Raw genomic sequence first — 22,207 nt, 5'->3', positions numbered from 1 at the left:
ATGTGTTGTGTGACTGAACTGCACATTTTAAAAAGTGGGCTTTTATTGTCCCCAATGTAAGTTGCACCTGTGTAATGATCATGCCGTTTAAATCAGCTTCTTAATACATCCACCTGACAGGTGTGGCATATTGCCTTAGCAAAGGAGAAATGCTCACTAACAGGGACAAATTTGTGCACAAAATTATAAAAATAAGCTATTTGTGCATACGGAACATATTTTTTAAATTTCAGCTCATGAAACATGGGACCGACACTTTACATGTTGCGTTTATATTTTTGTTCAGATACAAAAACAGCAAGCCCAAATGGGCCCCAATGGCCTTTTCTCATCAGGATGATATTCTGGTGTTCTTATTAAGCAACCAGGGAGAATTGAAAATATTGTCAGTGTATGTTGAGGCAGAGAGGGACAGCGGAGGAAGGGAGGGAGCTGAGGAGAGTAGAGGATTCAACAGCAGAGTATGTATCCAGTTATCCGTGCTGTTAGTTGGAGGGTCCCAATGGACCCACATGGAGACCTAGTGTCTGCAGGACCAGGCTTTATCCTCACAACTCACACTGTAATTACAGGATGTTTACCTCCCCCTTGGCACAGATGATCTCATAACCACCACGTCTCACTGCAAAATGGGTGGCACTACAAATGGAACACTGCAAATATAGCCTACTTGTAAACAGTATCACACTTTCAAACATGAGCTGGAGCTAACTTGCTGAACATATCTCCCTCTAAAGCTTTGTCGTCATTTCAGCACCCGGCTGTGAATAGTAATAATACAACCTTAGACTAGACTGATTTCACTAGATCTTTATTGTCATGTCTGGGTGTGCTCGCAGTCATGTCTGAGTGTGCTCGCAGTCATGTCTGAGTGTGCTCGCAGTCATGTCTGAGTGTGCTCGCAGTCATGTCTGAGTGTGCTCGCAGTCATGTCTGAGTGTGCTCGCAGTCATGTCTGAGTGTGCTCGCAGTCATGTTGGAGTGTGCTCGCAGTCATGTCTGAGTGGCTGGGAGCAGTCATGTCTGAGTCGCTGGGAGCAGTCATGTCTGAGTCGCTGGGAGCAGTCATGTCTGAGTCGCTGGGAGCAGTCATGTCTGAGTCGCTGGGAGCAGTCATGTCTGAGTCGCTGGGAGCAGTCATGTCTGAGTCGCTGGGAGCAGTCATGTCTGAGTCGCTGGGAGCAGTCATGTCTGAGTCGCTGGGAGCAGTCATGTCTGAGTCGCTGGGAGCAGCAGTCATAGAGAGGGACGTTTGTTGATGTCAGCAGACAGGGTCAGACAGACTCTGTTCCTTACAGAACCACTGCTCCATCTGTAATCAGTGTACTGTAATTACCCTCCAGCCCACAGAACTCTGCTACCAGCTGTAATAAGGGGGACTAAGCCTGGTTTATGCAGGGCTCATACAGGTAGCTATAGAACATGTCTCCTCATGTAGCTATTATAGCATGACATCCACACTCAACATCTTTCATTTGTTTGCATTTTATTTAACCAGGCAAGTCAGTTAATGTAAGAACAAATTCTTATTTACAACGATGGCCTAATCCGCCCAAACCCAATTGTGCCCCACCCTACGGGACTCCCAATCATGGCCATTTGTGATACAGCCTGGAATCAAACCAGGGCCTGTAGTGTCACCTTTAGCATTGAGATGCAGTGCCTTGGACAGTTCTGGAATACTTTCACACCACTGTGGAGTGGGCTGCTACTGGAAACTCCACTCAACCTCCATTCAATTAAATAAAGCGTGTAGGCTACATACTTCAGCTAAAACTCAACTGCGCCTCAATTGTTATATTGGTAAGGAAACGGTTAGAAAAGCAGCCAGGTCTGACAAACAACCGTTTTTCAGGAAGAACCAATCTAACCACACACACACAGCTAATAGGTGTCTGCAGGTTTATGTTCAAAGTGACGACGGCAGCCATGCCTCGGAGGCTCTAGCACTCTGGTCTTAAGATCACACCATGGCTGTTTCTCAGGTTTCAGTCTTGGCCTCGCTCCAGTGGATGATGACGCTCACCACCAGCAGGTAGGTCAATACAGCCTCTGTGTGATCAATGCAGTGTTTGGAAGAGACGCAATCAAGGCAATTAGAGAAATAAAGGCAGCCATTTGTTCTCCATGAAGCTACAGGAGGATATCACCTGCTTAGATGATTTGAAGAACAGCTTTGACACAAGTCAGCTCGGCAAACATCGGCTTTCTTCTTTATTCTTAGAGAATGAACACACACAGCCACAACAGTTGACGTTGAGTTCTGGGCGGAAAAGCACTCCCGGAAAAGGAGAGGTATGTGCATCAGACGTGGTACTTGGCTGGTGTAGTGTTTCCCCAGTGATAGATATGAGAGTGCCTGGGTGGTGGTCACAGACAGCTCATCTCCCTACATTAAAATGGCAGCTCAATCTGTAAATCAGTTAGCTAGCATTGCTTTCTGCACTCAGAGGCCATGTCTATGGGAGGTGGCAACTGTATTAACAGTAATAGGCTTGAGCGATTTCCTCTAGGTTGCCCTGAGCCCCACATCCAGGGAGAACCACCATGAGGGGGACAGAAGACAGGTCCATTCTTTAGGGCCTCAGATGTTGTGGAACGCTGAAGAAAAGAAAAAAAAGAGGAAGAGGGAATGAATGCTGATTTGGTGTTGTTAATCCCCCTGTCTGTGGGCAGGAGAGTCTAGGCTGGTGAGGAAGAGAGAAGTAATTGCTGCTTGAAGCGATCCTACGTCAGCAGTCCCTCTTTCTAGAGCAGCAACAGTGGTGTCAAAGTATGCCTCAACACTGACACATACTCACACGCAAAAACAAACAGGCTTTTCTGAAAGCTCTACTTTTCTATTACAATCAAGACTTCTCTCAAATGTAAATGAGCTGCATCGTACATTGAGTCATGTCACCACAGTGCACTGGCACAGGACAGAATGCCTGATACATTTGGCCTGGAAGCACAAAGTCTGGGCGAGTTGTTTCAGTCCTAATGGTTTGCTGTAACACAATGAAGTACATGTGCTGCATGTCATGTCAGAAAAGAGTACTCCTATAGTTTCATTACCAATGGAAATAACCGGGCTGCCATATCCGTTGTTTCCTCCCAACTTAAAATAGACAAGGTTTCATCCCCCGAGACCAGCATTCCTCAGCCATAGTCCAATAAAAAAAAGTTTAAAACATCTAGTCATGTCCTGTGAAGAAGACGTCCTGTGTTTCCACCTTTCTTCCTTAAAAATCACCTCATCCCTGTCAAGCAGACAGCAGGGGAGGAACATGGATGTACACAGTGCACACTTTCAGACATTAAATAACCTTGCTTAGACATAACAGCACTTACATTGCCTTGCCCGCGTATCGTGTGGCCATGCAAGCATGTGTCTGTATTTACATAAATGCAAGGCATGCCTATAAGCAATGTGTTCATATATATATATATATATATATATCACACACATATAGACAGAGCGTGAGAGAGAAAAAGTGTGTGTGTGTGTGTGTGTGTGTGTGTGTTAAGCAAAGCCTGTGAACTGTTCAGACATGTTCACACAAACCGAGCTGCCACTCTCACACAGTTTAAAGGAGAGGAAGACGCTGCCAAGGAAAATTTCCATCCCAGCTTAACTGAAAATGGGAGGTTAAAAAAGTCAATAACAAACCAAAAAATACAAATAATCGAAGAACATAAAAAATAAATAGTGACGGAATTCACAGATACTCAAGCTGCTGGGGGTAGGAGATTAAATGTCAATCAAAGCCCAAAACCTGAAGGGAAGTCATTGAACGTGTGCTTCCTGTTAATGAACACTGGAGTGTTTGAGGGATGAACTCAATATATTGCAATAAATTACTCCAGCTACAAACACCCATGTCAAAGCTGAGGTTCTGACTAACATAGTAGTTTTCCTTTTAGCATGCCCCAACTCCTGGTTCAGCCCCAACTCCTGGTTCAGCCCCAACTCCTGGTTCAGCCCCAACTCCTGGTTCAGCCCCAACTCCTGGTTCAGCCCCAACTCCTGGTTCAGCCCCAACTCCTGGTTCAGCCCCAACTCCTGGTTCAGGGAGAAAAGAGATCCATCATTCCCTTCTATCTGCCACAGGTCCAAAAATAGCATCTGGTGGTGGTGGGAGGGGAATAGTTCAGAAGACACTTATCACGGACAAACAGGCGGGAGGAGGTTTCTCCCTGGCTTCGTCAAGCCAACAGGATATAGTGGTAAGGCTTTTCTCAGCTGTTCTGCAGGTTAAAACAGCACCAAATAAGGGACCTAAAAGGGCTTCTAGGAAGAGGTGAGATGTTGCACCTCTGAGAGGATGTCACACTGACTTTAGTTTACAAGTCCAAGCCAAGGACAGAATGTGTGATTGGAACCTGTCAAGAACTGATCCAACACACTTTATCCTGCAAGCTCCTCCAGTGATACACCTTGAATAAAGACAATGCAGCCTTATTCATTTTAGGGCTGAGTTTCAAGGCGGTGGCACTTTTTCGGCGATGCACCTTTTAATGGCAAAGTTCCCGCTTTCACATTGACAGCATTCACAGAAAACACTGCATATGTCAGCTCAATCAGACATTACCTTTAAACCTTGGCTAATGCTTTTAACAAAGGCAATGTTCACAGTGTAAAATAAAAACTAGTCCGATTGTTAATTCAAACATGCATTCTAGCTGTAGAGGAAGAATGCCATATCGGACTTAATCCCAAATATGAGTCACTGGACCTGATCGAATAGAGTCCAAGGCCGGGATTCAATCTGATAAGGCTTTGTAGGGGCAATGCAGCATTTAATCCAAAAATGCAATGTCCTCAGGAAATAGCAAATGTCATAGCTTTAGAAGCCTCTGATAGGCTAATTCACATCATTTGAGTCAATTGGAAGTGTACATGTGGATGTATTTCAAGGGCTACCTTCAAACTCAGTGCCTCTTTGCTTGACATCATGGGAAAATCAAAAGAAATCAGCCAAGACCTCAAGAAAAAGTTTAGAACTCTACAAGTCTGGTTCATCCTTGGGAGAAATTTCCAAACGTCTGAAGGTACCACTTTCTTCTGTACAATCAATAAACACCATTGGACCTACGCAACAGTCATACCGCTCAGGAAGGAGATGCATTCTGTCTCCTAGAGATGAACGTACGTTTGTGTGAGAAGTGCAAATCAATCCCGGAACAACAGCAAAGGACCCTGTGAAGAAGTTGGAGGAAACTGGTACCAATGTATCTATATCCACAGTAAAACAAGTCCTATATCGACATAACCTGAAAGGCCGCTCAGCAAGGAAAAAGCAACTGCTCCAAAACCTCAATAAAAAAGCCAGGCTACAGTTTGCAACTGCACATGGAGACAAAGATGTACTTTTTGGAGAAATGTCCTCTGGTCTGATGAAACAAAAATAGAACTGTTTGGCCATAATGACCATCATTATGTTTGGAGGGAAAAAAGGGGGAGGCTTGCAAGCCGCACACCATCCCAACCGTGAAGCACGGGGTGGCAGCGTCATGTTGTGGGGGAGCTTTGCTGTAGGAGGGACTGGTGCACTCCACAAAATAGATGGCATCACAGGGATGGAAAATTATGTGGATATATTGAAGCAACATCAAGACATCAGTGAGCAAGTTAAAGCTTGGTTGGAAATGGGTCTTCCAAATGGACAATGACTCCAAGCATACTTCCAAAGTTGTGGCAAAATGGCTTAAGGACGTCAAGGTATTGGAGTGGCCATCACAAAGCCCTGACCTCAATCCTTATAGACAATTTGTGGGCAGAACTGAAAAAGCATGTGCGAGCAAGGAGGCCTACAAACCTGACTCAGTTACACCAGCTCTGTCAGGAGGAATGGGCCAAAATTCACCCAAAACATTTGACCCAAGTTAAACAATTTAAAAGGCAATGCTATCAAATACAAATGAGTGCATGTAAACTTCTGACCTACTGGAGATGTGATGAAAAAAAAAAGCTGAAACAAATAATTATCTCCTATTATTCTGACATTTCACATTCTTAAAATAAAATGGTGATCCTACTGACCTAAAACAGGGATTATTACTAGGATTAAATTTCAGGAATTGTGAAAAACTGAGTTAAGGTCTAAAATTTTGTTTCTGGTGTCCTTTGACAGCTCTTTGGTCTTGGCCATAGTGGAGTTTGGCGTGTGACTGTTTGAGGTTGTGGACAGGTGTCTTTTATACTGATAACAAGTTCAAACAGGTGCCATTAATACAGGTAACTAGTGGAGGACAGCCTCTTAAAGAAGAAGTTACAGGTCTGTGAGAGCCAGAAATCTTGCTTGTTTGTAGGTGACCAAATACTTATTTTCCACCATAATTTGCAAATAAATTCATTTAAAAAAACCTACAATGGGATTTTCTTTTTTCTTTCATTTTGTCTATCATAGTTGAAGTGTACCCATGATGAAAATTACAGGCCTCTCATCTCTCAAGTGGGAAAACTTGCACAATTGGTGTCTGACTAAATACTTTTTTCCCCTACTGTATATGAGATGATTACTTTATTTTTCATTCCTTAAAGTAATCAAATAAAAACTAAGTAATATACATAACTGAAGTATTTTATTTATAATCACCTATTGTTCTATTGTTGTCTACCCAATGTGGAGCTTATCAGAGACAATGGAATATTGTCAATGTTTTGGCAATTTGAACGTTTACCCTTTCCGGCTTTGGAATTTCCATTAAAAAGCTGTAAAATCAATGTAACGTCATTATTTTCAAGGTAATGCCAGGATTCCCTCTTACCTCACCTTTCAGTTCTCAGGAAGCATTTAGAGTCATAAGCTTATTTTCGGACGCTCACACCGATCACCATCCGTCAAGACATTAACAGAGTGTTTGGTTTTGGCTCCAGCACATGCTTGGGCTGGCTGTTTGGCCCCCAACATATTCCTAACAGGAGCCCTGTGCTGCTATCAAAACACTGCAGAGAATGGGAGCAAAGTGCACATGAAGCAAGACTTCACTGTCACTGTTCAGCATGGGGGGGGGGTTAAGAGGGTGGCTATGATATGACCTCAGTCAAAAAAATGAACCTGGCAGAGAAGTCATGGCACTAGAATCAGAGGATCCAAAATGACTGTCGGTCATGACAGTCCCTACTCCTCCGTCACACTCCGTTCGGTTGACAGTGCAAACGCACACACGTACACCACGTTGATTAAACTTTATTACAGTGCCCCGAGGTGGACACAGCTCGTTTTTGTACATGCTGGTATTACCGAAGAACCTGACTAACCAAAGTCACCATCAAGTCGGCTTTGACGCAACCTTGAGGTTTACATTGATTGCAACAGGTGGGGGTGTTATGGGTCAGATAGAGGGGCTAAATGAACAGATCCAGAGCACAGACAACAGAATCAAATGTAGCCAACCAAAGACGTGTGTAATGTTTCAATTCTCTAACATAGTGAGCACTTCACAGACTGCAAAACTGTAAGCCAGAGTCTATTGCTTGCGGTTAATCATTATCGATTAGGACCTACATTGACACATGCCGTGAATGATCTACCATTGCTTGGAGAGGTCTGAAGAACCCATTACATCCATGAGGTAGTTATCATTAATAGGCACAGCTGAAGAGCAATCAAAGCCAATCAGAAATATTCCCTTCGCTTATAATATTATTATTATTTATCCTGCTACCATTCAGTTTCTCCTAATCCCTCCCTACATTTACATACTGCAGTATTTGAGTCAAAGTATCCCTGCACATTGTAAATGTGGTACTGGCACTGACACTGTATACACTGTAGCTCACATTTCAGTTTTGAATTGTACTTACTTTTTTTAATTTAATGAGTTATGGTATTTTGATATTGACTAATGCACTGTTGGGTAAGGCTTGCAAATTAAGTATTTCGTTATACTTGACATGTTCAGACCTTAGAATTGTCAATCACTTAACAGTCTACAACCTTTCAGACCTGGGCCTAAAGGCTACATTATGCTGGTATCATTTAGAAACCACTAGATTGTTAGTGTCATTTCAGGTTAGGATATGATAGTTTTTACGGTCTGCTACTTGACTGTAATAAAACCTCGACATAACATTCCGTCAACGCACGACTTTTCTATTTCGAATACTTGAAGAGTTGAGCAAATTCTGGTGGTGAGGCATTCCCCTAATGTATGACAGCAGGAGGAGCGCGGGCTCATTTGTGTTTACTGGTTCTGACTAGCCTACTCTGTTCCACTTGCGCACTGGAGGCTAGAGAACCTTCTATGAAATTAGACAAAAACGCGCCTATGTAACTAGCTGTACATCAAAATGGTTAATGAGAGAGATTCGGTAGCGTCGCAGGATACATGGCCTAGTCCTCCGCGCACACTCTGGACCTCAAAGCTTTACCACGAAAATGTCCTCTATGCATCATGATGCCTAGTCTCGAAAACCCGAACCTAGGCAACAGTCAAACTGAGGCTTATGATTGGGTTGAGACTAATCAACGCCCGTTACGTCGCAAAATTACAATTCAAATAAAATATCGCCAGCTCACAACACCGCAACTGCATACAATGTAGCAAGTGTTCATGCAATTCTACATCGATTGGATTCAGACATTAGAATGGAGTGCTTGATGGTACATACCCAACAGGAGCAGTTTCACTTCTCTCGCCGCCTTCTCCCCATCTTCTCGAAGGTTTTTGTCAATCATTTTGGACCGCTCTTGTGCAGCTTTATCTTCCTGACTCACTGTGCACCCCATGGTTCCAAGTGCACGCTTCAGGACTGCTGTTTTTCGGACAATATCACACAAAAAATGTTGCCTATTTAGGACTGTATGCCTGGGAGCGTTTAAAAAAAAAGCGTTCCCAGAACAGTGTTGTGAGGTTGAGAAATTAAACTTCCCCTTTGAGAAAAACGACGGGGATATAAGTTTGATTCGTCCACAAACCAGCAAACAAATACTTTATTCGATTTAGTCCCAATTCAGTTCTATTCCAGATGTTTACTCGTTTTTAATATTCCAAAGCCAAATTTGACGCCTATTTTTTCAACCCCAGTGACATGCTATCCAAGCCAATACGGAAAAGTAATGTGTCTGTCATTACGCGGACACTATTTGAGTAACAACAATTTATTTTGAGGCGCGTCAATAAAATCAGTCAAGTTCACTTTTCAAGATCAGCCTCGCAGGTTACAACGCCAGGAAATGGGCCCACGGAACTTCAGTAAAAAGTATTCCAGCTGTGAAGACGGCAGAGCAGATGGATTCCGTTGCCAACTTGCAATGTAACCAAAATTCACATACCCACTGTGAAGAAGCTATTCTATTTTCTCTTCTTCCTCTGTGTTTAATTTAGTCGTTAAGTGTGCGAGTGCCGTTATGCATTCTTCTCTTCGTAAAGATGTATCACGTACAAAGCCACACCCGTAACAGCGTGAAGTTCCTCAGTCTGGCCGACAAAACGAAGACAGTTCTTTCACCTCCCAATCCCCTATGCTCCCAATTTAGCAGTGCCAGCCCGTTGCGAAAAACGCCCACCTACTTTGCTTCATGGAAAATGTAGTGTTTCCCTGAAATTGTAGTCTCACTCCTGCGTTCAAATCAAATCACATTTTATTTGTCACATACACGTGGTTAGCAGATGTTAATGGAGTGTAGCGAAATGATTGTGCTTGTAGTTCTTATGGTGCAGTAATATCTAACAATTCCCCAACAACTACCTAATACACACAAATCTAAAGAGGTGAATGAGAATATGTACATGTAAGTATATGGATGAGCAATGGCTGAGCGGCATAGGTAAGGTGCAATAGATGGTATAAAATACAGTATATACATGTGATATGAGTAATGTAAGATATGTAAACATTATTAAAGTGACATTATTTAGAGTGCATTGTATAAAGTGACTAGTTATCAAATTATTAAAGTGGCCAGTGACTGGGTCTCAATGTGGGCAGCAGCCTCTCTGAGTTAGTGATTGCTGTTTAGCAGTCTGATGGCCTTGAGATAGAAGCTTTTTTTCAGTCTCTCGGTCCCAGCTTTGATGCACCTGTACTGACTTCGCCTTCTGGGTGGTAGCGGTGTGAACAGGCAGTGGCTCGGGTGGTTGATGTCCTTGATGATCTTTTTGGCCTTCCTGTGACATCAGGTGCTGTAGGTGTCATGGAGGGCAGGTAGTTTGGCCCCGGTGATGCGTTGTGTAGACCGCACCACCCTCTGGAGAGCCTTGCGTTTGAGGGCGTTGATGTGATATGATAAAGGTTTGTCAGGGTTTTGGTGACAAGCCAAATTTCTTCAGCCTCCTGAGGTTGAATAGGCGCTGTTCCTCCTTCTTCACCACACTGTCTGTGTGAGTGGACCATTTCAGTTTGTCTGTGATGTGTACGTTGAGGAACTTAAAACTTTCCACCTTCTCCACTGCTGTACCTTTGATGTGGAAAGGGGGTTGCTCCCTCTGCTATTTCATGAAGTCCACAATCATCTCCTTTGTTTTGTTGACGTTGAGTGAGAGGTTGTTTTCCTGACACCACACTCCGAGTGCCCTCACCTCCTCCCTGTCGGCTGTCTCGTTATTGTTGGTAATCAAGCCCACTACTGTTGTTTCGTCTGCACACGTTGGAGGAGGACATGGCTACGCAGTCCTGGGTGAACAGGGAGTACAGGAGGGGGCTGAGCACGCACCATTGTGGGGTAGTGTTGAGAGTCAGCGAAATGGAGATATTGTTTCCTACCTTCACCACCTGGGGATGGCCAGTCAGAAAGTCCAGGACCCAATTGCACAAGAAGAGGTTGAGACCCAGGGCCTTCAGCTTGATGATGAGCTTGGAGGGTACTATGGTGTTGAATGGTGAGCTGTCGTCAATGAACAGCATTCTTACATAGTGTCGTGTCTTTCGCTATGCCGGATTAAGTGATATGACATGCTTTTCTATAAAATCATTTCACCGTAATTAACATCACCTGATTGAGCTAATCATGTAAATGTCATTAACTAGAGAGTCGGGGCACCACAAAATAATATTTATAGAGCTGTTATCTTCCGAATAAACTCTTAAAGACCTAGTAATATTTTACATCAATAGCAGTCAATATTAATCGTCATCTTAATTCAGTCTCATCTGAAAGTTGTAAATTCTTGGTTATCTTCACGAACCCTGGCTAACAAGTTGAATTAGCAATACAAAATTGGGTTTAATTATTTATTTACTGAATACCTAACTAATCACACAGAATTACACATACACATAATTAATCATAACTTGATTACAAATTACGTCATAAAGGAAAAAGTCCCTGGCGGGCGGAACAGATATGACAGCTTGTTACACAAAAGAAAAGGGGCTGGGATTGAGTGAAAGAGTGGGATGACTGAGTAACAAAGGAAGAAACTGTGCTATCGTAAATACAGTATCTTATTCATCCTAAATTACTGCCCATTTGGAAAAGGAAAATGCAATAAATATTTACTCTGAGCTGCCCGTCAGTAGGTTGGTGATAGATGGAAGGCCGTGTTGCAAAACCCAGTCCTTTGAAGAATGTCTCTGGTGGTCAATTGGATACGTTGTAGTAACGTCATTATGTGATAGACGGGATACTCTGTCTGTTCCTTCCTAACCCTCGTTTGCAGCTGCTGTTGCTAACTCAACGGCTAGGAGGTATCACTTCTGTAGTGAATAAGAGTTCAAAGTTCATATCATTCGCAACCAAAACTCAGACTGATGTTGGCTTCGTTCTGTAGTTATTATCTGAACCATTCTGACACCCGACCGTCGTCCTCACATCCTCGGAACAGGAGGTTACATTTTCGTCAAGGCTTTATATAGTGGAGCGAGAAGGGTGTGTCTGAAATGTATTATAACCCATGACTCTTCACAGGGGCGGGCCACTGATTGAGCAGAGCCCTAACCTTATGAAAACCCAATTCTCACATTTTAGAAGCTAAAATGACATTTCATTCCATCACAAATAATTTCATATTCAAACATTTAAATTGAACAACAATTCCATGTGAATCCGATAACTCTGATGTGTAGACTTTCCACTGTAGAGTTTATGTCATCTTATCATTGATGAGAATGTCTCAGATGACAACCGAACTGACATCATATTCATTAAGTACCACCGCATATGTTCAATTGGTCGAATTACCAGAATATAGTTCATTTCCCCCCACCTTCTGATGTTCCCAGAATCTCTATGTTAACCAAGGGGTTTGCAAATGTAACATCAGTAGGGTATAGAGATGAAAAAGGGGGGAAGAGGTATTTATGACTGTCATAAACCCACCCCCAGGCCAATGTCATGACAGTATTGACGGTATTCCTCTTGTCCAGATGGGATAGGGCAGTGTGCAGTGTGATGGCGATTGCGTCGTCTGTGGACCTGTTGGGGCGGTATGCAAACTGAAGTGGGTCTAGGGTGGCCGGTAAGGTGGAGATGAATTGATCCTTGACTAGTCTCTCGAAGCACTTCATGACAGAAGTGAGTGCTATGGGGCGGTTAGTTCAGTTATGTTTTATCTTCTTGGGTACAGGAACAATGGTAGCCATCTTGAAGCATGTGGGGACAACAGATTGGGATAGGGAGCGATTGAACATGTCCGTAAACACACCAGCCAGCTGGTCTGTGCATGCTCTGAGGACGTGGCTAGGGATGCCGTCTGGGCCAGCCTTGCGAGGGTTTACACGTTTAAATGTTTTCCTCACATCAGCCATGCAGAAGGAGAGGCGGAGGGGTGCAGTCCTTAGCAGGCAGTGACAGTGGCACTGTATTCTCCTCAAAGCGGGCAAAGAAGGTGTTTAGTTTGTCTTAAAGCTTGACGTTGGTGTCCGTGACGTGGCTGGATTTCTTTTTGTAGTCCGTGATTTCCTGTAGACCCTGCCACATATGTCTTGTGTCTGGGTCGTTGAGAATTGCGACTCCACCTTGTCCCTGTACTGGCATTTCGCTAGTTTGATTGCCTTCTGGAGAGAATAGCTACACTGTTTATATAAAGACATATTTTCATACCACTTTCCATGGTTAAATGCGGTGGATCGCGTTTTCAGTTTTGCGCAAATGCCACCATTCATCCACAGTTTCTGGTTAGGGTAGGTTTTAATAGTCACAGTGGGTACAACATCTCCAATGCACTTCTTTATAAACGCACTCATTGAGTCAGTGTAAAGGTCAATGTTGTTCTCAGTGAATGACCGGAACATATTCCAGTCTACGTGATCAAAACAATCTTGAAGCATGGCTTCCGATTGGTCGGACCAGCGTTGAATGGTTCTCGTCACTGGTACATCCTGTTTGAGTTTTTGCGGAAGGAGCAAGACGGAAGGAGCAAGATGGTGTCATGGTCAGATTTGCAGACGGGAGGATGGGCTTTGTATGCATCACGGACGTTAGAGTAGCAGTGGTCGAGGCTATTGCGCATGCGTGTAGCGCAATCAATATGCTGAAAGAATTTAGGTAGACTTGTTCTCAAATTTGCTTTGTTAAAATCCCCAGCTACAATAAATGCAGCCTCAGGATGTATGGTTTACAGTTTGCATATAGTCCAGTGAAGTTCCTTGATGGCCGTCTTGGTGTCTGCTTGATGTGGAATGTACACAGCTGTGACTATAACTGATGAGAATTCTCATGGTAGGTAAAATGGCCAGCACTTGATTGTAAGGAATTCTAGATCAGGTGAGCAGAAGGACTTGTGTTTCTGTATGTTGTTATAATTACACTATGAGTCGTTAATCATAAAGCATACACCCCCGCCCTTCCTTTTCCCAGAAAGGTGTTTATCTCTGTCGGCGCAATGCATGGAGAAGCCCGGTGGCTGATCCAATTCCGAACATATCCCGAGAGAGCCATGTTTCGTGAAACAGAGAATGTTACAATCTCTGATGTCTCTCTGGAATGCAACCCTTGCAAAAATTTTGTCTAACTTGTTGTCAAGAGACTGGACATTGGCTAGTAGTATACTCGGGAGCGTGTGCGATGTGCACGTGCCTGGCCAGACGGCCGCTTTGTCTGCTCCTTCTGCGGCATCGTTGTTTTGGATCGCCAACTAGAATTAGAGCAATTGTCCTGGGTGGTGAACCGAACAGAGGATCCGTTTCGGGAAAGTCGTATTCCTGGTCGTAATGATGGTAAGTTGACTTGCTCTTATATGTAATAGTTATTCCCGGCTGTATGTAATAAGACTTAAGATTTCCTGTGGTAACAATGTAAGAAATAATAGATTTTTAAGAAATACTGCATTGTTTTCTAAGAACTCGAAGTGAGGTGACCATCTGTCAGCGCCATACTGCTGTCATGTTCAATGAGAGATACAGTCCCAGTCAAAAGTTTGAACACCTACTCATTCCAGGTTTTTAGTTTTTTTTGTACTATTTTCTACATTGTAGAATAATAGGGAAGACATTAAAACTATGAAATAACACATATGGAATCATGTAGTAACCAACAAATTGTCAAACAAGTCAAAATGTATTTGAGATTTTTCAAAGTAACCACCCTTTGCCTTGATGACAGCTTTGCACTTTCTTGGCATTCTCTCAACCAGCTTCATGAGGTAGTCACCTGGAATGCATTCCTTCTTAATGTGTTTGAGCCAATCAGTTGTGTTGTGACAAAGTATGGGTAGTATACAGAAGATAGCACTATTTGGTAAAAGACCAAGTCCGTATTATGGCAAGAACAGCTCAAATAAGCAAAGGGAAACGACAGTCCATCATTATGTTAAGACATGAAGCTCAGTCAATCCTGAAAATTTCAAGAACTTTGACAGTTTCCTCAAGTGCAGTCACAAAAACCAACAAGCGCTATGATGAAACTGGTTCTCTTGAGGACCACCACAGTAAAGGAAGCCCCAGATTTACCTCTGCTGCAGAGGATAAGTTCATTAGAGCTAACTGCAACTCAGATTGCAGCCCAAATAAATGCTTCACAGAGTTCAAGTAACAGACACATCTCAACATCAACTGTTCAGACCTTCATGGTCGTATTGCTGCAAAAGAAACACTACTAAAGGACACCAATAAGAAGAAAATACTTGCTTGGGCCAAGAAACATGAGTAATGGACATTAGACCGGTGAAAATCTGTCCTTTGGTCTGATGAGTCCAAATTTGAGGTTTTTGGTTCCAACCGCCATGTCTTTGTGAGACACTGAGTAGATGAATGGATGGTCTCTACATATGTGGTTCCCACATGAAGCATGGAGGAGGAGGTGTGATGGTGTGCGGGTACTTTGCTGGTGACACTGTCTGTGGTTTATTTAGAATTCAAGGGAAACTTAAACAGCATGGCTACCACAGCATTCTGGTTTGTGCCTAATGGGACTATCATTTGTTTTTCAACAAGACAATAACCCAAAACACACCTCCAGGCTGTGTAAGGGCTATTTGACCAAGAAGGAGGGTGATGGAGTGCTGCATCATATAACCTGGTCTCCACTATCACCCGACCTAAACCCAATTGAGATGGTTTGGGATGAGTTGGACCGCAGAATGAAGGAAAAGCAGCCAACAAGTGCTCAGCATATGTGGAAACTCCTTCAAGAGTGTTGGAAAATCATTCCTCATGAAGCTGGTTGACAGAATGCCAAGAGTGAGCAAAGCTGTCATCAAGGCAAAGGGTGGCTTCTTTGAAGAATCTAAAATCTAAAATATATTTTTATTTGTTTAACACTTTTTTGGTTACTACATGATTCCCCATGTGTTATCTCATAGTTTTGATATCTTCACTATTATTCTACAATGCAGAAAGTTGTAAAAAATAAAGTAAAACCCTTGAATGAATAGGTATGTCCAAACTTTTGACTGGTACTGTAAATCAAAACATTTAATACATGACTGAGTGTCACGTTCTGACCGATCTTGACTACTCTTCCTCAGATGACGAGGAGAACCGTTACACTGAGAGCATTTTCATTTGATATCTCATTAACTCTAAGTTTGAGTTATCTAATTTAGTTTAGCAAAAATCCGATTACATTTTTCTCATTGCAATGAATAGGATAAGGTCAATTTCATTAGAGTGAAAATTGCTTACAGGACTCTATTTCGTCTTGAAAACATAATTCATTGTTGTAGGGGAAATTAAATAAAACTAGTGATTCCAGGCTTTACAACTAGATGCACATCTTTAGGTCTATCTAGTTTTATTTTTTGGAGTTTTTACTTGTATTTATTTTAAGCTTGTTACAAGACTAACTCATCATCTTAAGAGACCTGTCAACATTGCTCTGATTGTTTAACAGTTGATAATAGATATAGAATAAATTACTCTACTGTATTTGTTTAGTCAAAGCTCTAAATTCAGTGCCATAAAACTTAAATTAGTAGCTGGGGGTGTTTATTTGCTTCAATCACTGAACACAACTGGTGCTTATTATAGACATTTTTCTATTTGAGCCAGGTGTCTATTTCCTTAATGCACACAGCTTCTGCTCAAATAAAATGTTGAAAAGACTACCACACTGTTTATTGTGACCAGTTTAAACATGATTAGGTCCATTCTCTCACTTCTTGCACCTTGTATCACCACCTAGTTGAGCTGACCATGTCAAACCACACAGCTGTCTCATCCATGGCAATGATGTTGCTCTCCGCAATCTTCTTTTACGTAATCTGTACGGTACTCACTGAAGTTCACTTGTAAACAATTTACTTAGACCTGATGTTTATTTGAAACAGCTGTTTATTTGTGGAAATATGTGCCAATGGCACGCCAAAGGGACGGACGACTATGTTTCATTTATGTTTTACGGTATGCATAGTTTGTAAGCATCTCACTTATGGCTCTTGGGTGTCCCCTTGTGGTCTTGGGTGTGCACACAAGTCTGTATGATCAGAATGAAAACATAAATTCCAAATACTAACAATTTTCATTAATTGACTCAGGATGCATTATTTATCTTAATCATTGAATCAGAGCTCAAAACCTCAAGACACTGAATGTCAGCTATTAAGATCAGATAAATTAGACTGTATACTCTGTGGTAGTATGCCTACTGGTCATTTCCTCACAGCCAACTGATATGGCAGGGACTGTATCTGAATGTTAGTGAACCATATTTGACTGAAAAATATTCCAGTTGATGAGCTCTCCTGAGCAGAGTAGCTGTGTTAGCTTGTTGTCAGCACAGAAGACATACCACTTCAGCTTAAGCACAGCAGCCTACACTCATTAATCCCCAAAACCCCTTTTCAAAGTTAATTACATTTCGGTATTGACAATTGCTGGAGGAGTAATGAAATTAACTTATTCATAATAGACAGTATAAAAGAAACACACTTGTATCAAATGTGTCCACATCTTGGGCAGAATGATCTTTCACTGTCTGATGATGGCTCATTACAACAGGGCTATTTTTTGCCTTGTCGAAATGTACTTTAATTGTTTCCCTGCCAAGCCAATCTTAAAACAAAAAGTGTAGTTCAAAATGATACTCTCTTTGTAAAATGCCATCTGAATGGAACAAAACCTATTAAGAATTTGTTAAGAACAAATTCTTACTTACAATGGCGGCCTACCCCGGCCAAACCCGGACGACACTGGGCCAATTGTGCGCTGCCAATTGGACACCCAATCACAGCCTAATGTGACACAGCCTGGATAGACTAATCTTGTTTTCAAATCCTTGAATTCGTATAGCTTCTCAACACCAATACACTGTTCCGATATTCTGTTCCAATATTGAAGTATAAAATAAGTGTTTGTTGATTGATGGAGGGGTTTTGACAAGTTAGTGATCTGTTGAAACCTAGTGATTCATTGTCACCATTGGCAACTATACAGTGTCAGTTAAGGCCAGCGTGCATTTTCACATGAACATAAACGCATCATCATCATACTTCAGTGAGCAATCTGCCTGGGAGAAGTAAACAGCACTGCTTAAAATAGAGGCGATGGGACAGAATGTGTGTGATTTGTGTGTCTGTTTGATGAACATCAACTGTTAAATTATTTTCTTCCACGGTATGAAGAAATATGTTTATTATAGGTTTATTTAGTACATAGTGCCATCGAAAGGGACATACAGTGGGGCAAAAAAGTATTTAGTCAGTCACCAATTGTGCAAGTTCTCCCACTTAAAACGATGAGAGAGGCCTGTAATTTTCATCATAGGTACACTTCAACTATGACAGACAATGACAGAAAATAAATAATTTTTAATGAATTTATTTGCAAATTATGGTGGAAAAATAAGTATTTGGTCAATAACAAAAGTTTATCTCAATACTGTTATATACCCTTTGTTGGCAATGACAGACATTTTCTGTAAGTCTTCACAAGATTTTCACACACTGTTGCTGGTATTTTGGCCCATTCCTCCATGCAGATCTCCTCTAGAGCAGTGATGTTTTGGGGCAACACGGACTTTCAACTCCCTCCAAAGATTTTCTATGGGGTTGAGATCTGGAGACTGGCTAGGCCACTCCAGGACCTTGAAATGCTTCTTACAAAGCCACTCTTTCGTTGCCCGGGCGGTGTGTTTGGGATCATTGTCATGCTGAAAGACCCAGCCACGTTTCATCTTCAATGCCCTTTTTGATGGGAGGAGGTTTTCACTCAAAATCTCACGATACATGGCCCCTTCATTCTTTCCTTTACACGGATCAGTCGTCCTGGTCACTTTGCAGAAAAACAGCCCCAAAGCATGATGTTTCCACCCCCATACTTCACAGTAGGTATGGTGTTCTTCGGATGCAACTCAGCATTCTTTGTACTCCAAACCCGACGAGTTGAGTTTTTACCAAAAAGTTATATTTTGATTTCATCTGACCATATGACATTCTCCCAATCTTCTTCTGGATTATCCAAATGCTCTCTAGCAAACTTCAGACGGGCCTGGACATGTACTGGCTTAAACAGGGGGACACGTCTGGCACTGCAGGATTTGAGTCCCTGGCGGCGTAGTGTGTTACTGATGGTAGGCTTTGTTACTTTGGACCCAGCTCTCTGCAGGTCATTCACTAGGTCATTTGTGATCATTTTGACCCCACAGGGTGAGATCTTGCATGGAGCCCCAGATCGAGGGAGATTATCAGTGGTCTTGTATGTCTTCCATTTCCTAATAATTGCTCCCACAGTTGATTTCTTCAAACCAAGCTGCTTACCTATTGCAGATTCAGTCTTCCCAGCCTGGTGCAGGTCTACAATTTTGTTTCTGGTGTCCTTTGACAGCTCTTTGGTCTTGGCCATAGTGGAGTTTGGAGTGTGACTGTTTGAGGTTGTGGACAGGTGTCTTTTATACTGATAACAAGTTCAAACAGGGGCCATTCATACAGGTAACGAGTGGAGGACAGAGGAGCCTCTTAAAGAAGAAGTAACAGGTCTGTGAGAGCCAGAAATCTTGCTTGTTTGTAGGTGACCAAATACTTATTTTCCACCATAATTTGCAAATGAATTCATAAAAAATCCTACAATGTGATTTTAGGATTTTTCTTCTCATTTTGTCTGTCATAGTTGAAGTGTACCTATGATGAAAATTACAAGCCTCTCTCATCTTTTTAAGTGGGAGAACTTGCACAACTGGTGGCTGACTAAATGCCTTTTTGCCCCACTGTATTTGGTGCAATAGGACCTATTTAGAAGTTCCAAAATCATGATGATGAAAAATCCCAAATTATAATGTTATTTTTTTTTTTTTATTGCAACATTGTTTACAGTACAATTACTGCCAGCAATGTATTCAAATATATTGATATACAAGAAAATAAAGACATAAAAGGAAGGGCAAATAGGTTTAAAAGCACTTTAAAAATGATTACATTTATCTTTTTAATTATCAAACTAAAACTGTAACTGCTATTTACATTATGCAAACTAGATATGCATATTGAATGAAAAGGGTTTACATTTATATACATTATTTATAAATGCTGGCCGAAGTCAATATTTCATTAAAGTTGTTATAAACTCATATACCAATTTCATTAAATCACACAAGGAAATGAGAATTTGATACTGTATGGAGCAAGTTACCAGACTAGTCAAGGTATCAGATCAGCCACTTTTACAATGTCGCCCCCTGGTGCTAATAAATTATATTTTTAAGGGCTGATACTGTATGTCACAGATTTTTTTATTTTTTTATTTAACTAGGCAAGTCAGTTAGAACAAATTCTTATTTTCAATGACAGCCTAGGAACAGTGGGTTAACTGCCCTCTTCAGGGGCAGAATGACAGATTTTTACCTTGTCAGCTCGGAGATTCGATCTTACAACCTTTCGGTTACTAGTCCAACGTTATAACCACTAGACTACCTGCCGCCCCAGAATAATATACCAGTAACAGTTGTATATGGCATCAGAATAACACAAACATGTTGTTCAAATATCTGGCTTTAAACATTGATCTTTATCTAAATGGAAACAGAATCATCTGTTAAGCTATGACATAAATGAGTAATAGACAGAGAGAGCAGAGCTGAGCTGGCTGATACTGACCAGTCTCTCTATATACTGGAACATGCAGAATGGTCATCATTCTCTGAGGAAGAGTTGATCAATGATTGATTGAGAGAGGACTTTTTTTGCCCCCACATCTAGGTTTGACAGAACAATGATACAATACTTGTGTACAATATTACAGCACTCACTGTATGTAATGTTGAATCTGCAACTTCATCACAAGCAAAACAACAGAGAGAGACAAGGGACATTTCACCTGATCTATCAAACCTGCTCAACACAAGGAGTTGGCAGACAGGGATGTTTAAAAAACTGACCAGAAATAATATGCCACTCATACCTAACACCACTCTAGTCTGAAATTATGAAAGGTTTAGTCAGGCTTTTAAATCTTACATGCTCATTAAATACTGCATAATGATAAGAGATCAACACTTCAGTTACACTTATGGTTAATGAATCCCTTGATTGTTTCACAATACAATATAGTGTATAAGTACCACAATTCAAATACAATACATCCATGCTTCATTTCAACAACATGGACACACTTACAATCCTCACAGTACATCCACTGTACACAGTTGTGTTCTTTCCATATTGAAGCAGATGAACAGACATACACCATGTTCACACACCATGTTCACACTTAAATCATTGCAGGACTGTTGAGCACTATGCAGACACCGAACAGGAGAGAAAGAGCTTCAAGTAGTTGGAGAAAACATCCTTGTACCATGTTAGACCGTAAATACATATATTTTTGTAATGTAACATACACAGGATTATATAACTTACTTAGGATTTAGACACACGTTCATAGATGGTTATTACAAAGGGTAGTCCGTTAAAATCATATCTATAAAATGTATGAGTATCTTTCAAATAAATTGTTTGCATGTCAATTGATTAATTGGCTATCGGAAAAAGTTGTGCTTATCAGCTGACAGTGCTATAACTAACCACCTACTTTGCAGGGATGTTAGAGAGACATTGACACCACATTGTGTTCTCATCATGGCACCATGTCACTAGACTAATCTTTAGTTAGGGAGCAAGCTCAAAAACGGGCTTGTCCTGGAAATAACTATATTTACACACGCCATCCTTGATTCTCCACCTAATGAATTGACCCTGTGAGTTTTAAAATGTTTTGTTTTGTTTATCTCTGATTACTCTTAGTAAATGTTCAGAAACAGCATAACAACAGACCTGGGTAGAGGGCCTCCTCTTACACTTAGAACACTGGTCCTAGATCAGTGAGCCATCTCAATATCAAAACATGACGATGCAGAGATATACACCCCCACTGATCCCGGATGAGGTTAACAGTACCCTCCACCTCCAACACCTCGATAACAGACTCTCATACTGAGGAGGCAGCTCATAGCCAGGCTGAGGAGGCAGCTCATAGCCAGGCTTTCCTTCCATTTTAGACATCAGAGCTGCTCCTCGAATCATGAAAAAGCTATTCTGATATAGTTCAGTGCACATATCGAAGAGACACACCAATGTGAAATGCTAGCCTTAATACTGTTGCTGAGGATAGACTGAAAAGTCCATACCCAATCTTTCTTTATCAAAAAAATAATGAAAAAAAAATATATATATCTCTGTATATACAGTACCAGTCAAAAGTTTGGACACACCTACTCATCCCAGGATTTTTCTTTATTTTTACTATTTTCTACATTGTAGAATAATAGTGAAGACATCAAAACTATGAAATAGCACATATGGAATCATGTAGTAAGCAAAAACGTGTTAAAGATATATATTGGAGGTATATTGGAGATTTGAAATTCTTCAAAGTCGCCACCCTTTGCCTTGATGACAGCTTTTCACACTC

General features: G+C 41.5%; 1 protein-coding gene across 2 annotated transcripts in view; it reads right to left on the bottom strand.

Annotated features, from left to right (window-relative positions):
• Window positions 1–9,453, bottom strand: part of LOC124004356 (guanine nucleotide-binding protein G(i) subunit alpha-2-like) — a 104,419-nt gene extending 94,966 nt beyond the window's left edge. Inside the window, exon 1 of one of the 2 annotated variants that reach the window (XM_046313196.1) lies at window positions 8,600–9,453. In XM_046313196.1, the coding sequence (XP_046169152.1) occupies window positions 8,600–8,717 (118 nt within the window). In that variant the 5' untranslated portion in view covers window positions 8,718–9,453. Of the gene's footprint in view, window positions 1–6,758; window positions 6,778–8,599 lie in introns of those variants that run through there. The other variant, XM_046313197.1, reaches the window with a different exon arrangement.
• Between the last annotated feature and the right edge of the window lie 12,754 nt (window positions 9,454–22,207).

The sequence above is a fragment of the Oncorhynchus gorbuscha genome, linkage group LG18 (genome assembly GCF_021184085.1).
Source record: "Oncorhynchus gorbuscha isolate QuinsamMale2020 ecotype Even-year linkage group LG18, OgorEven_v1.0, whole genome shotgun sequence".
Lineage (NCBI taxonomy): Eukaryota > Metazoa > Chordata > Actinopteri > Salmoniformes > Salmonidae > Oncorhynchus > Oncorhynchus gorbuscha.
The sequence above is the reverse complement of the archived record's forward strand: the minus strand, read 5'-3'. Positions and strand labels throughout refer to the sequence as shown.